The sequence below is a fragment of the Colletotrichum gloeosporioides genome, assembly GCF_011800055.1.
Source record: "Colletotrichum gloeosporioides strain Lc1 chromosome Unknown consensus_55, whole genome shotgun sequence".
Taxonomy (NCBI): domain Eukaryota; kingdom Fungi; phylum Ascomycota; class Sordariomycetes; order Glomerellales; family Glomerellaceae; genus Colletotrichum; species Colletotrichum gloeosporioides.
In genome coordinates this window covers 173,749-188,477 of record NW_025544700.1, presented here as the reverse complement: position 1 = coordinate 188,477, position 14,729 = coordinate 173,749, and the positions used below count along the sequence as shown (strand labels likewise).

The 14,729-nt window shown below is 55.1% G+C and overlaps 6 protein-coding genes across 6 annotated transcripts; 4 read left to right on the top strand and 2 right to left on the bottom strand.

Annotated features, from left to right (window-relative positions):
• Positions 1 to 2,342: 2,342 nt before the first annotated feature.
• Positions 2,343 to 3,308, top strand: GCG54_00013334 (uncharacterized protein; the record flags this gene model as incomplete). The annotated part of the gene is made up of 1 exon (XM_045413190.1): positions 2,343 to 3,308. The coding sequence occupies one exon, from the start codon at positions 2,343 to 2,345 to the stop codon at positions 3,306 to 3,308; it is 966 nt and encodes a 321-aa protein (XP_045262386.1).
• Positions 3,309 to 3,533: 225 nt separating this feature from the next.
• Positions 3,534 to 5,831, bottom strand: GCG54_00013333 (Dehydrogenase xptC; the record flags this gene model as incomplete). Its single annotated transcript, XM_045413189.1, has 7 exons — positions 3,534 to 4,303; positions 4,489 to 4,708; positions 4,756 to 5,018; positions 5,066 to 5,195; positions 5,247 to 5,508; positions 5,572 to 5,602; positions 5,651 to 5,831. 7 exons carry the CDS (start codon positions 5,829 to 5,831, stop codon positions 3,534 to 3,536), a joined length of 1,857 nt encoding a protein of 618 aa, XP_045262385.1.
• A 2,069-nt stretch (positions 5,832 to 7,900) lies between these two features.
• On the top strand, positions 7,901 to 8,924 carry GCG54_00013332 (uncharacterized protein; the record flags this gene model as incomplete). Its single annotated transcript, XM_045413188.1, has 2 exons — positions 7,901 to 8,069; positions 8,125 to 8,924. The coding sequence occupies 2 exons, from the start codon at positions 7,901 to 7,903 to the stop codon at positions 8,922 to 8,924; spliced, it is 969 nt and encodes a 322-aa protein (XP_045262384.1).
• Positions 8,925 to 9,870: 946 nt separating this feature from the next.
• GCG54_00013331 (uncharacterized protein) lies at positions 9,871 to 10,626 on the top strand (the record flags this gene model as incomplete). The annotated part of the gene is made up of 1 exon (XM_045413187.1): positions 9,871 to 10,626. The coding sequence occupies one exon, from the start codon at positions 9,871 to 9,873 to the stop codon at positions 10,624 to 10,626; it is 756 nt and encodes a 251-aa protein (XP_045262383.1).
• Positions 10,627 to 10,816: 190 nt separating this feature from the next.
• Positions 10,817 to 11,695, bottom strand: GCG54_00013330 (Adaptin ear-binding coat-associated protein 2; the record flags this gene model as incomplete). The annotated part of the gene is made up of 1 exon (XM_045413186.1): positions 10,817 to 11,695. The coding sequence occupies one exon, from the start codon at positions 11,693 to 11,695 to the stop codon at positions 10,817 to 10,819; it is 879 nt and encodes a 292-aa protein (XP_045262382.1).
• An 801-nt stretch (positions 11,696 to 12,496) lies between these two features.
• On the top strand, positions 12,497 to 13,652 carry GCG54_00013329 (Translation initiation factor eIF-2B subunit alpha; the record flags this gene model as incomplete). Its single annotated transcript, XM_045413185.1, has 3 exons — positions 12,497 to 12,518; positions 12,579 to 13,501; positions 13,551 to 13,652. The coding sequence occupies 3 exons, from the start codon at positions 12,497 to 12,499 to the stop codon at positions 13,650 to 13,652; spliced, it is 1,047 nt and encodes a 348-aa protein (XP_045262381.1).
• Positions 13,653 to 14,729: the final 1,077 nt, after the last annotated feature.

Below are 14,729 nucleotides of genomic sequence, written 5' to 3'. Positions count from 1 at the left end.
CCCGTCCGATGTTTGTCTCGGTTTTCGACACTCAATTTGCCAAGTGGGCAGTGTTCAACTGCGAATACGGGGCCCTTTGAGCAAATGCTCCGTTGCCAAGAAACCATCACATGGAAATCAGCATTTGATATTTCCATTTGCTGCCTGCTGTGTCCACGCAATCACTCCCGGCATTGATATTCTTTCCACCATCCCCCAGCCTCAACCAACAGTCTCGGCACATCATCATGGAGAAGCTGGACCACAAACTTTCGCCTCGTTGCACCAAGCGTATTCTGTCAGACTCTCCCTCCTAACACGCGTCGACCGCTTGCGCATTGCATTTTCTTGGCATCATTGGACGAAGCTGTCCTTTTTATGACAAGTGTTGGTAAGAGCTGCTTGTATCTTTTCCAGCCTCCACCTCAAGCTATTTACGACCAAGACGGTACATCCTCGACTCCAGATATGTTTGCCCTTATACTTTCATCCACTGTTCAAGTTGAACACTTGAACAGCTTGGTGGTTCCCAAAGTTGAATATTTTCAGCTAGTCCTGAAAGCAAAAATGAGTCGTGAATTTTCCTAGCTACGAAGCCAGCCTATTTAGTATTACGATGTCTGCTCTCTAGTGGGAGCAAGTGTGTTCTCGACATAAGTTTTACGCAAGCAAGGTTTCCAGAATGCTGAGTCTGTTCTCGCGTTGAAGACAATCTTCACGACTGAGGTAGAAGTCTGCCTCGTTCTAACTCGTTCTGTCGCTTGGGCCGTTGGCATGTTATTGATGAGAGTCACGAGATGCCCTCATGATAACCCAGACCCCAACAATTCACCGTTGGTATTTGTCCAGCTAGTGCTTTGACCTGGGATCGAGGTTAGACAGTAGGGAGATCAGTAATGCCATGTGCCTTTGGTGGATGGGTTAAGTGGTGATTCTCCAGGCTTTTCCAGATGGCGATAAGATGGCGGCGGGATGCACATTGACAGTCAGGTTGACTTTTCCCAAGAGGCTGCACGGCAGGAACAAAACTGGCAGGCGCTCGGTTGTCATAAAATCGATGCAAGTGCGAGAGGAAGCCATAAGTATGACCTTCAGACGATATTGACCAACGTGTACAATATAACAGACAGTCCCTTGCCAAGATGTGGGTTGTCGCGTTCCCGAGGAAAGAGAGATTGAAGCTGGCCCGTCAGAGGCCCGACCAAGTATTCAGAGCTCATTGCTCGAGTTCAAGGAATTGACGGGCTTTCTCTCGCGTCAACGCTACCGCTTAGCTTTCCCCAGAATAACGCATTGAAGGAGATTCTCCAATGCACACCTGATTTCGGCGTTTTTCCGCAAATTTTGATCGTGGTCACTATTTGGTTGGAAATGGCAGGGCAACAGCCAGCAGAAAGGCCAAGGAGAAGTAAAGTAAAACAATGACAGCAAGCAACGCAGACACATTGGCAGAGCCGGCCAAGAAAAGCACAGAGAGGCGGAAACAGGCGAGCAGTATATCGTCCAGTCGCATCATGTCTGTCTCGTTGCCGTCCTCGGCACGAATTCTCTCATCAAACGTGGAGATTTGTTCTCACGGCCACGCCGAGATATCTTTTTGAATCGAAGTTCGATCTCTCGAGGTTCATTATGTGTCTCGCCCACGAAAAGTCGACCATGACGGCGTACATACTGATAGTGGAGAGGACCAAGAAGATACAATTATGATCAGTCACAGCGGCGGCACAAACGAGCATTTGGCATCGGTATGCCGTGTCTCTGCAAACTATTTGAAGCTGTCGAAATTCGCCGCACCAATCACGATTCGCCAAGTTCCAGATCCGACTAGACCGCCGTGATGCATTCCTCCTCGGACGGCCTAGCGGCGCCGGCTGAGCGGGCTTCAGCTTGCTGCAAGAACGCCAATAGCTTCTCCGAGAGCACTTAAAATCTCTCCGACCGAAGAGCTGACAACGAGTGGCTGTCGTGCGAGCTGCTGAAAGCGAAGCGCTGTCAACCACATCACTTGTGTCGGCGATATCTTGTCACAAACGGGGTCTCCGAGATGCTTCATGAGCCGAGAATGGTGTCTCCGAACTGAGTACACATCCACACACGCAAACATGGCATCCGCGTTGTTTCTTGGTTGGCGGCGATGGATACGGAGCCACGACGATGCCACACGGGCATCGCGATGAGATTCGACGATAGAGCTGTCGGTGCTGTAGTTCGTTGGGTTCAAAATGAGTATAAAACCTCACCTTTAGGGTGCCTAGGTATTGTTCTCATGTTTCTATGATCATCATCGCCTCCTTACCCTCATTACCACCGCCCAGAAACGTATTCCTGAAGTACTGCATCATTAAGAGCATCACAACATTAAGATGATATCAACAAACAACCACCTCAAGCTCTCCTCTCCCCTGACCCTCCCCTTACAACAACTCAACCATGCCCTCACCACACTCCGCTACCACACCCACACCCTCTACCTCTTCACCAGAAACGACATCAAAACAATGCTCATCCCCCTCTCCGCCCTGGGCATCCTCACTTCCCTCCCCGGGGACCCTCTAACCTCCCACCCAACATCTCTCCCAACCATTCTCGCAAACCTGCCCGCCCTCCTCCTCTGGCTCTGGCTCAACATCCTCATCCTCTCCGTCTCCAACCAGCGCGACCCGGCCGGCGTGCTCGAGGACAAGCTCAACAAGCCCTGGCGCCCCATCCCCGCCGGCCGCGTCTCCGCCGCACAAGCCAGGCACCTCCTCCTCGCCGCCGTGCCCCTCACCCTCGCCCTGAGCTTCCGCCTCGGCGTCGGGTCCGAGACGCTGGCCTGCATCTGCGCGAGCTCCTACTATAACGACCTCGGCGGCGCCGACGAGCACTTCCTCATCCGCCAGCTCGTCAACGGGCTCGCGTACCCCGTCTACGGCGTCGCGGCGCTGAAGATCCTCATCGCAGACGTAGGCGTGGCCGAGATCCTCCTCCCGGGCGCGTACGCGTGGCTGGGCCTGCTGGGCCTCGTCGTGGGCACGACGATCCAGGTCCAGGACCTGAAGGACTACGAGGGCGATAAGGCGCGCGGGAGGCACACCTTCCCCGTGATCCTCGGGGACGCCTTCACGAGGTTCAGCATCTGCGTGGGCATCATGTTCTGGTCGCTCGTTTGTCCTGCGTTTTGGGGCATCGTGCAGGTCCGCGTGGCCGGGTGGGTGTGGCTTTCCGGGGCCCTTTTAGCGGCGAGGATATGGTGCTGCAGGGGGCCAGAGGCGGATCGGCTGTCTTTTGTGATGTGGAGTTGGTGGGTGATGGTGTTGTTTGTGCTTCCTCTCATGGGTGTGGCGTGAAGCGGCGGCCATACTGTGAGGCTACACGACGAGCTGGGGAAAGGGGCAACGCTGAAGGGCATCATGACGGGCACCGTGATGGTGATGATGAAAAGAAAAACAAGTCTATCGTTAAGCAGCCTTTCGTAAGACGCAAAGTCAGCCTTTCTGGCTGGATGGGTATAATTATAATACTACAAGCAATTAAGTGAGATGTTCACCGTCCATCCATGATTCGTCCGATATTCAAGCCGACTGCCCGTCACCGCTGACAGGACCCTGTCCAATAGGCCACTGGGGCTGTCCCATCGGGCACGAAGTTCCATCTGCAGCGGCCTTGATGATATCCGCCGCCTTCTCCGCCACTGCGTACACAGCCGCCTGGATATGTCCGCCTGGGATCATGGGCATGATGCCGGCGTCCACAATACGGAGGTTGCAAGTCCCGTACACCATCAACTCAGAATCCACAACACCACCAAGGTCCTTCGGCAACATGCTCGTCGTGCCGCTAGGGTGATACTCCGTGCCCACCAGCGGCTTCAGCGCCGCCATGAGCTCTCGCTCGTCGGTAGAGTTGTACTTGGCGTCGACTACTGGCAGGAGCGGCTTCATGGCGTCGGTGGCCATCAGCCTCTGCGTGAGCTGGAGGCCGAGTCTGATGATCTTGCAGTCGAGAGGGTCGGCGCAGTAGCGAGGGTCAACGGCGGGGGCGTCGTAGACGGAGGACGAGGATGGCCGGACGGTGCCGCGAGATAGGGGCTTCTGGTTTGCGATGGAGATTTGACCCCATGATGCGGCCAGGAGTTCGTATGCGCCGACGTCTTCGCGGGCCAGGTGGTTTAGTAGTAACGCCTTCTGCTTTGCGTAGCCGGCTGCCACAGCGGACGGGGTGTCGAGAGGAAGGAAGTCGAATGATTGGTTCTTTGAATGGGCGAGAAGGGTTCTCCACTCGTCAGCGTGATACTTGAGCGCTGGGAAGGCGACAGTGTTGATCAAAGGCGTTGTCAAGGGACCTGAGAAGGTTAGCTTCACATTGTTATGGGGAAGGGCGCTACTTGCCCGTCTTGTTGGCCAAGAACTGGTCCAGCGCATCTTCAAGTGTGTCGCCGTTGAGATCATTAGAAGTGAAAACAGATGCATTAGAGTCTTAAACCATGTTAGATGGAAGCAGAAATTAGGCAGGTTCCTGGGTACTCACAATCATATGGGAATCTAGCCATGGGATGATCTTGAAAATTGTTTCCGACTCCGGGCAGATCGATCTGCGTGGAAATATTCAAGGATTCCAAAACTTGACGAGGACCAATGCCGGAGACTTGAAGAAGAACAGGCGTCTGGATGGCCCCGGCGGCCAGTATGACTTCTTTGTTCACAGTGACGGTTCTGTTAATATCCGACAGACCAGATGAAAGCTTATACTGTCAGAACTCGTGGGACCAATATGTAACTTGTGACAACGACTTACCTCGACGCCGATGATGCGGCGGCTTTCCTGGTTGGTCAGGGAGCCGGGCAACCCTACGATCAGCCGCGTGGCCATGTGACCAGTGACAACGTGGAAGTTGGAGCGCGCGTTGGCTGTGTCGAAGTAGCCAGTCCTCGCATCAGATCTCGTCTGGTTTGTGGGGGACATGCTCGAGGCGACGATCATAGCGCCGGTCGGGTCACCCGAGTTGACGTCGTTGGATGTATGGATACCGACTTCGGCAAGACCTTGGAGAACGCTGCCTGTTTTCGATTAGCTTCATATCATGCCAAACCTAGGCGGTATTTACTGGATGTGTTGTAGATATGATCCGGGTACGCCACGTTGATGGGACCGTTGGTTCCATGGAAAGACATGTTGGGCTTGATGTTGAACTCGTCACGAATGCCTTGACCCACGTTGGTCGTGTACTTCTCAACCTAAGATGTGCGTCAGAATTCTGGTACCACCTCAGTTCAAGAGTTGTATACCTTCTTGAAGTATGGCAAAAGGCCTTTCCATCCCCAACCGTCGTTGCCGAGCTCCTCCCAGGCGTCGAAGTCGGCAGCGGCGCCTCGGGTCCAGCACATTCCATTCACAACCGATCCACCACCAACGACTTTCCCCTGGTTGATGTCTCGCGTCTTTCCGTCCAAGAAGGTCTGGGGCGCGGTGAGGACATCTTGACCATAGCCGGAGGGGGGCGTACGTCCAATGTACCCTGGGATGATGACCCGACCCTCGCGGCGGTCACTGGTGAATTGTTAGCTTGTTTTCACAATAAAGCGAGCAACAGTCTGAAAATAAAATACTCACAGGTCGCCGGCCTCGATTACGAGGACAGTCGCTGTATCTGGTTAACATGACGGCCCATAGTTGGCAAAGGGGTAATTACCATCGGAATTCTCGCTGAGCCGGTTCGCGACAACGAGTCCGGAGAGGCCGCCACCAGCAACGACGTAGTCGTACTCATCGAGAAGAAATTTGTCAATGGTCTGATTGGTGATGTGGAGGGCACTCGAGTAAGGAAGGAGCAGCGAGAGGGCAAAACAAAACAAAATTTTGAAAGGATGCATCTCGCACGCCGCCCAAATCGCCCAAAGAAATCAAAATAATACCTCCAATAAAGAAGAACAAGAAAGCCTCCGAGTCCGATTATTGATGTTGTGTGTTGGAAGGGGGGACAAAAAGAGGTCGACTTGGTGGGGTGAGAGAGGTGAATGAGTGTAAGAGGATCTGAGACCGTCGCTCGGTGTAAAAGAGTGGAAGGAGTGAGGCAGCACTTGCTCACCGACGCACCTTCAGTGAGCCATCCGCACCTCGAGAGATCCTATAAGATATACTCGAACTTCTTCTTGAGTGCTTTCTTCCATTCGAATCGTCGACTTTTAGGGTCCTTCCCCACGGTAATCTCTTGAGCACCTTTGCTCGGCAAGACATGACATGACTACGAGATAGGAGGACTGCTGCAGAAAGGCCGTCGACCCACGATAAATTTCCTTAGCAGCAACATCCAAAAAGATCTGAACACACGCTGGAAATATCTGTGGGTTCTAGCTCGCAACGTTTTCTTCGTCTGACCATTTTCATCGTGGGCGTCGGTTCAGCCCGCTGATCCTGCTTGCTTTTCCGGGTCGCCGCCCCTCTATAATACAGAATTGACTGAGACAAACACGCGGGTTCATGGATACGTGTTGAGACAAAGCAAACAAAAATACATCAACGGTAATTATGAGTTGGTCATGTGATGATGCCGGCAGAAACCGCTACCAGGGACGAAGCTTGCCAGGCCGTTGGTCATGAATGCGCGACGCTGACTGCTGTCAGGTTTGATAATCATACACAGCCGCAAACAAGCAAATGTCGATCAATTAGCACTTGTTGATCGGTGTAATGTGCGGTTAAACACTACATACCTATCACCCAGGTTGCTCTGTTATTTACGAAATAAACAGCCAAGCATTCTCCCTGGAAACGTTATTGGCGAAAACAAAGCTTACAGAGCAACTTATGCTCGCTACTCAAGTTATGTATCGCATGACCCGATCAGCAGATCCTTTAAAATATACTCACGTTACTGGAGCTTTATGCTTTTAATTAGACGCTGCTATGCAGCTGGCACGAAGAACTCTCACCCAAACTTGGCAGGTGAAGGACGCTGTGACTGGTCTAACGCAGGGGAATCCGAACGAGCGACCTCACTCACTACCTAGGAAGAGAGAAAGGTCTGTACACTAGAAGTATTTCGCCATGAATGCTTTCGAGTCGCACCCCACGTTGAATGAATGGCAATTATTTTCTCTGTAACCCTTCGGCAGTGTGCCTGAAAGATCCATAACGAAGGCAAAGAAGATGGAGAGAAATCACGTATTGAAAGGAGCAAAGAAGAAAAAAAGAATCGTCCCCGGTCAGACTCGAACTGACGACCAACGGACATTATATATGAGACTGGGAGCACGGGTTCATAGATTGAGCAAACAAGCCAGGAAACAAGAAATCAAATTAGGTATCATGTCTGGTATGACGGTGCCCGTCGGTAGACCGTGTGAAGGGATGTTCCCGATCACTAACTTGATCGGACTTTGACGCTTCACCGAAATCAACGACAAAATCTGTTCGTTTTGCTTGGAAGCAAGGGCCGCTGATGTGCGACGGATGCCAGGTCGATCAATACATTTGCGGCCGTTGGTTGGGGCGAATCACTGTCTTGTTCGACCTTTTGCTCGTATTCGATGGTCACTCAAACACTATGACGAAAAACAACAGTTCAACACAGAATTATGAACGCTGGCCTCCGGATGGAGCTTTCCTCGGACTCTGACTCTCAAGTCCAGAGAGATGAAGGAAGGCGAATGCTGCCGTCGTTGACCGAAGAAGGTGCCATCGCCCCACTCAAATTGGTATTGGGCCAATAGGAAGCTCCCTGATGTAATCCGACCACCACTGCTACCTCGAGCTTCAATTCTGACGCAAGACTCCTGACATGATCTCATCCAGTTCACACGAACGAGTTTGCAAGATGCAAGCGTTGGCAAGAGCGATTAACAGAAAGAATGGGATTCCCAGGAGAGCCATGCGGCCTCCCAGACGATCCCTCCATCTTGCACCACCCTTCCTCCTCGATGACTATATACCACGGTACATGATGTTGTCCTCCATCGATGAATCCAAAAAGCGCTCCAAGGCGTACCATCACCTCTCAAAATGCAATCTCTGTCCGCGCCTATGCGGCGTCAACCGTTTCGAGACGACGGGAATGTGTCTGATTGGCGATAACACAAAGGTCAATGTGATTGCGCCTCATTTCGGTGAAGGTCTGGAAGCAGCCCTCCCAAAGCAAGGGTGCCGCACACTGACCAGCCGTCACAGAACCATGCGTCCAGGGGCACAATGGAAGTGGCGCGGTATTCTTTTCCGGCTGCAATCTCCGCTGCGTCTTTTGCCAGAACCATGACATTGCCCATCAGCGCAATGGCCAGGACCTGACACCCGAGGAGCTGGGCGAGTGGTACATCAAGCTGCAGCAGGTCGGCCGCGTCCACAACATCAACCTCATCACTCCGGAGCACGTGGTTCCCCAGGTTGTCTTGAGCATCCTGCATGCCAGGCACCTAGGCTTGAAGGTGCCCATCATCTACAATACCTCGAGTTTCGATTCGCCCGAGTCGTTGGAGCTGCTCGATGGCTTGGTTGACATCTATCTCCCTGACTTCAAGGTCTGGGAAACCAGCACATCCAAGCGTCTCCTGAAAGCAGACGACTACGCGACCACGGCGCGCGAGAGCATCAAGGCGATGCACGCGCAGGTTGGCGATCTTTGCTTTACTGGCGACGGCATCGCCAAGAAGGGCCTCCTTGTACGCCATCTGGTCATGCCAGGGAAGGAAGCAGAGGGACACAAAATCATGGAATTCCTGGCCAAGGAGGTTTCCAGGGATTGCTTTGTCAACATCATGGAGCAGTATCACCCAGACGCCCACGTTGGCAAGGCCAAGAGACGTCCCAAAGCCGGGGCCGCCAGCACCGAGTCTGGTGGAGAGGAGGTTCGATACAGTGAAATCAATCGAGCCGTGTCGGATAACGAGATCTCCTCTGTCCGGAAGGCGGCGGAAGCAGCTGGTCTGTGGCGATTCTGTGACCCGCCTCGCCATGATGGTTTCAACATCTGAACCCCCTTGCATCACAAGACAAACGCCAGCATGCTTCTTGGCACCTCATGAAGGAAATATGGTGGCATTTGGCTCCTCGCAGTCGGCGGCGAACTGAAATTGGTGTCATCATGCCAGGCTCGTTGCTTCTATGCCGCAGCCATGCCGACGTCGCGTGGCAACCCTCGGGTGTGCTGATTCCCTTGAAGTCGTGATCAATTACACCTACGTTCTCGTTGATACCATCATAAGGACTACTACGAGAACCACGGGCCTCTTTAACAACAAGCGGACGCTGACTTTTGCAGATGGTATGGGTCAAGAGTGTCAAGCAAAGTCCGAGGTTTCCCACCCTGTACCATGTTGTTGGAACCAACAAACGTTGCCGAGTGCCGAGCACCACGCGTCTGATCATGTTCAATGCGGGGGCTCCATTGTTCGAAGCTCTCATCAAATTAAAAGGCAGGCTGCCAAGCCAGTTTGTTCTCTCGTCAAAAACGCCTCCTCATCCTTTGCGTACACAGCTAAATCTGGACCCCTTTGGCTCTTTCCTTTATTGAGAAAAATCGGACGAGAGCCTTGACGTCCCTTATTAGAGGGATGATCCTAAACCGTCAACTAAGTTTGCGGGCAGGCAAATCCATCCTTGTCACAACTTGATCAGTTTTGGATACAGTGGGAATTTCTGCAGCGGAAAGTCCATCTATATCTAAAGTGATAATGTCGAACACACCCTCAGGACCTCTCCTCGTTTCTCTATCACCAGTCTACAGGCTCAGACATGGAACAACACGTCCAAGCAGCGGTCTTCACGCCTCAATCTGTACAGAATCAAGATGCGTCAACCACATCTTCCGAAGATTCAACAAGCCACCATAGCTGTCTACCCCGCCGCAAGGGTTCTGTCACAGCATATCCAAGCTCCCAAACAGCTTCTTTTAGGAGCAATGTCAGGCGAGGTCGAACGATGCCAGTCAATAACATATCACTCAACACGAGAGTCAAGCCGGCCTGGTCGGTCTTCACGTCTCCCGGCTCGTTCGAGCAACTGTACAACGAGAGGGCATACCTCAACGCTTCTCTCAGGGGCCAGGGTGAGCGCTCATTCGAGCTCATGAGAAGGCTCACCGTCTTGCATGAGCAGATGGACAACTTCTTGCCATCTGACGAGCGGCGAAGGTCTCGAAAGAAAGCCGCCTTGATCAAGAGCAAGATCACGGAAGCCGCCGCACAGGAGAAGGCGATTTCCATCCGACTCTGTGATATCAATGCGGAGCTCAACATCCGAGAGCGATGGATGCAGGTTCAACACGAAATCTATGAGCAAAGATATTGCTACTGGGCCATGGAATCACCCGTGACGGGTTACATGGCATCCCCAACGGACCTAGCCTCGGTCGTCTCCACGCCGCTCGATGCCGCTTCGCCCGTCTTCTTCCCGGTGGGATACTATCCCATTTACAGCCCAATGCAAATGATGCCGTGTCGTGAGCCGGAGGCGTCGCCCCCTGAGATGTGGGCCAGCAACGAGATGAACGAGACACCGATCGACGCACTGGGAAATCACGGCCTGCAATTCTGCTATGACAACCCCCCGAGCCATGTCCGAACGGCTGACGAGACATCCCGCGAGCTCCCGGGGGTGGATATGGTGAACAAGAGGGGGCGGAGGATGAGTCTGCCGCCACTGAGATGTATTTGGCCCGGACAACAAGAAGATTGACAATTGGCTTGAGGCCATGGTCCTCACGGCACGAAAAAAGTGTTGGTTGAAATTGTTGATATGGTGCTTTTGTCAAAACATGCCAATGGATGCATGTATAATAGCTAGGCAAACGACGCAGGGAATCTCTTGCTCAAATCAGTCCTTCCTCCTATGCGCCCCCCTTTTAGTGTATCGCAGCTACCGCCCCTCAGGCGAACTCTCCAAACTGTCCATCGTCGAATCCCAGATCCTGCGCAGATTTCCTCTTCTCCCGCTTCTGGTCCCGCACGCTCTGTGAACTCGGCGGCGGCGGCAGGAAGCTTCCGTTCCCGCTGCTCTTGGGCGCAGCAGGCGGGGGCGGTAACGAGAAAGCCTGCAAGCTCGCGCCGTCAGGCGGTCCCGTCAACGACGCGGCCGAGGGCCCCCTCGACCGCCTCCCGAGCTTGGAGCCGCCAAAGTTGATGGTGATGGTCTCGCCCTCCTTCAGACTGTAGTCCTTGGTCTTCTCCTCCTCGGCGCGCTTGCTGTTCTCGGCGGCCTGCTTGGCATGGCTCGCGTCCAGCAGGCCCAGGCTCTTCTGGGCCTCCTGCAGGGCGACGCCAAAGTCGAAGGCCTCGCTGCGCTCCTCGAAGCCGATGCCGAGGACGGCCTTGCGGCCCTGGCCGTCCTGGACGCGGACGGCGAAGAAGCGGGAGGAGTCGAGGACGGGCTCGACGACGGTGATGGAGGTGTAGGGGGCGGCGGCGAAGAGCTGGCCGTTGGAGGGGTCCTCGAGGACGATGTCGACCTTGATGTGGTTCTCCTTGGTGGTGATGCCGGCGGGGGCGCCCGGGGCGACGGGGATGACGGCGCTGCCCGTGGCGCCGACGGGGACGGGCTGGGCGGCGGCGGCGGTCTCCCAGGCGGTCTCGAGGACGCGCAGGCGGGCGGTGAAGATCTGGCGTTCGGTCCAGCCGGCGGCCGTGTAGCCCTTGTTGGAGGCCAGGGGCGGGATGTTGTAGACGTGGGCGCCGGAGGCGAGGAAGAGGATGCGCTGGATCGCGTCGGCGGGGAGGGGCGCGCCGGTTGCGGGATCGGTGGTCTCCATTGCTTGCTCTCTTCTGGCTTGTGTGGTGAGTTGGGGTGAGCTTCTCGTCTAGATCGTTCGTTCAGGGAGGAGGAGGTTGCTGGGGAGGGCAGGCTCGACGACGGGTGTGTCGGTGGGAAGCAGCAGGTGAGAGCTCGAGCTTCATCACTTATCTGAGAAGGGGGAAAGGAGGGAACTGGGTGCGAATTGGATGGTGCTCAGGGGGGAGATGAAGGCTTACAAGGACGGGAGCTTGGTTAGCTGGGGTTTTGGTGGTGTCAGTGTTTCGTGAGTGGAGGGGACCCCGCTGCCGGTAGTGGGATGCTTGGGTCATGATACAGGCACACAGGGCCAGACAGGGCGATGAGACCGCTATTTGGTGGTTGGGAGGACCCTGGAAGGAGACAAGGAGGCGCCTGACCCCCAAGGTGGCCAGCCCAACGGTCTCGGCGATAAAAAGATACCTTGGTGCTTGGTGGGAGGGTGCTGATGATGTCAGGTAGCCACATATCGCAGGGAGCAGGGGGGGCAGCCCCGCCTTCTTTTCGCAAAATTACCCCGCCAAATCACAGCCATCAATCCCACCACGGACACGGCAAGCTCCATGCGGGTTGAGTCACTCTTCCCAAAATTTCCCAGAGCTTCAACATCGCGACATCCCGACGTCGACTGCGCTCCGTGACAGCCCCCGCCGCACCTCGACAAAGATCGCCGAATTCCTCTTAGACTCTCGCAGCGCCCTGACAGACAACGCGATATCGGTGTATGCTACGAAGCGCCCTATCCAGGTTCCACAGCGCATCCTTCTTCCGAGTTGTCACCATGGCCACCGGCGATCTCGCGCGTACGTTCCTTGTTGTCGACTCGTCTTTACCACCTCTAAGCTAACTTGTGTCTCCTCCAGCATCTGGCTCCAAGCCAACCGAAGACCTCCCCGTCCGTCCCAAGCAAGACACCTTCGACATCGTCAAGACATACCACGACCTCCTCCAAGACCCAGACCTCACAAAACCTGTCGCCGCAATCGAGGCCCTCATCACCCTCCTCAACGCCTCCGGCACGACCACAGTCTACGAAACCCTCGACCTCGTCAAGCGCCACTCCGACATCCTCCGCGCATCCGTCAACAACCCCGTCCCCCTCCAGGCCGGCACAGACCTCTTCCTACAGTACCTCGTCTCCTCGCTTAAGCAGCAGGAGTCCGGCGCCGCAGACACCTCCCCCCACCAGTCTTTCGAGGCCGTCCGCACCCATCTCCTCCGCAACGGCCGCCTGTTCGCCTCCCGCGCCATCGCCGCCCGCGACAGAATCGCCGACGCCGGCTGGCGCTTCGTGCGCGACGGCAAGGTCGTCCTCACCCACGGCGCATCTCGCGCTGTGTCAAACGTGCTGTTCAAGGCCGCGGACCAGTTCGGCGGCGGCGCGAACGGCGGCGGCGTGCGGTTCAAGGTTGTGTACGTCCGCGACGAGCACCGCGTGGCCGAGTCGGACCGCGTCGTGAAGGAGCTACGTGAGAAGGGCATCCCCGTGGCTGAGATTGCCGAGCCGGCTGTGGCGCACGTGCTGGGGCTACTGAGACAGGTGCACATGGTCTTCGTGGGCGCTGAGGCCGTCACGCAGAACGGAGGCATTATCTCCAGGATGGGTACTTACCAGATTGCGAAGCTGGCCAAGGAGGCCGGGCTGCCCTTCTACGTCGCCGCCGAGTCGCACAAGTTCGTGCGCAAGTTCCCGCTCGACCAGAGGGATCTGGGATTCCAGCAGCAGGTGTTGGACTTCAGGACTGACGGGTCGAGTGTGCAGCCGGAAGACGCTGTCGATTACACTGTGGGTCTCCCAATGCTTTCGGTGGTGGACATTTGCTAATGACTTGCAGCCTCCTGACTTTATTTCGAACTTGGTTACAGAGAATGGCGTCAAGCTGCCCAGCTACGTCTTTGAGCAGCTGCTCGACATCTACGGAAGCTTGAACGGTTGAGCAAGCTCAAAAGGTTTGCATTGATAATTGTGGTCTACAGTCTTCAGTCATGATGATAGAGGATGGGTAAGACTAAAGCATCTGCTCAGTCGCGGATGCTGCGGGTTCCGCCTCGGCCGCATTGTGGAGACAAAACCCGGTCCACAAGTCAGCATGGAGCGGCCGACTGTCCGGGAGGGCCTGACCGGTCGGACTTCGCATCCCGCGCGGTCTTACAAACGGATGAATGCTATAGGAAGTGGATGGTCTGTGAAAAGGTACTTGAGGAGTACAAGTCGCTGTAGAAAGATACCTCGCTTACTGCTGCTCAACTCTCACCCCTCCCAAGTGGGCAGAATATGCAGCAGTTCATCGGCAGGACCTGCCCATCCACAAACCCGTTCCGAAAGAATGAAAGCATCGCATTTTGTGCAAACGGCATTCTCGCCGAACTTGACCCACGTTGACCACGTACGTAGGAGTTGTCCTGCACGTAATACCCAACCCTCAACCCGCGAAAGTTTTCCCGCGCTGATGCCCCTGACACGCATCCTCCATCTCCTTGCGTCCCAGGATCCGGCCGAACACGAGAAAACGGAACATGCCTACACGTGTGTACGTGTGTGATGCGGAACTCGGCGGGAAACAGTTTCTTTGCTTTTTCCTCGGTCATGGTCGCGCAAACACCCCCCTCACCCCTCATTTTGAGGCCGTAAAACCCCACATTTTGGGCGCGGGAACCCCCACGAGCGAAAGGGGGTTTGACGTCACGGTCACCGGGTCACATGTATGTAAGACGCCCGCCGCGCCCCCGTGTGCTACCTTGCTGCTTGCTGCGCGGTGTGAGAGTGAGGGGTTTCGTAGGCATCGTGAGGTCTGTCTGCTTGACCCTGGACACCGGGCAAGGGAGGTAGGAGAAGGGGTGTCGGGATGCCGTTTCGGGAAGGACGTGTTGGACGTGTTAGAGGGGTCTCCGTCACGACACTTGACCGGTGAGATGTAATCGTGGTGTTCTTTTTAGGGGAGACTCGAAGTACAGGGTGATGAAGCCCCCCAGAATCGAGCGCGGATGTCATGTTGTTGGCAACTTCGACCTTT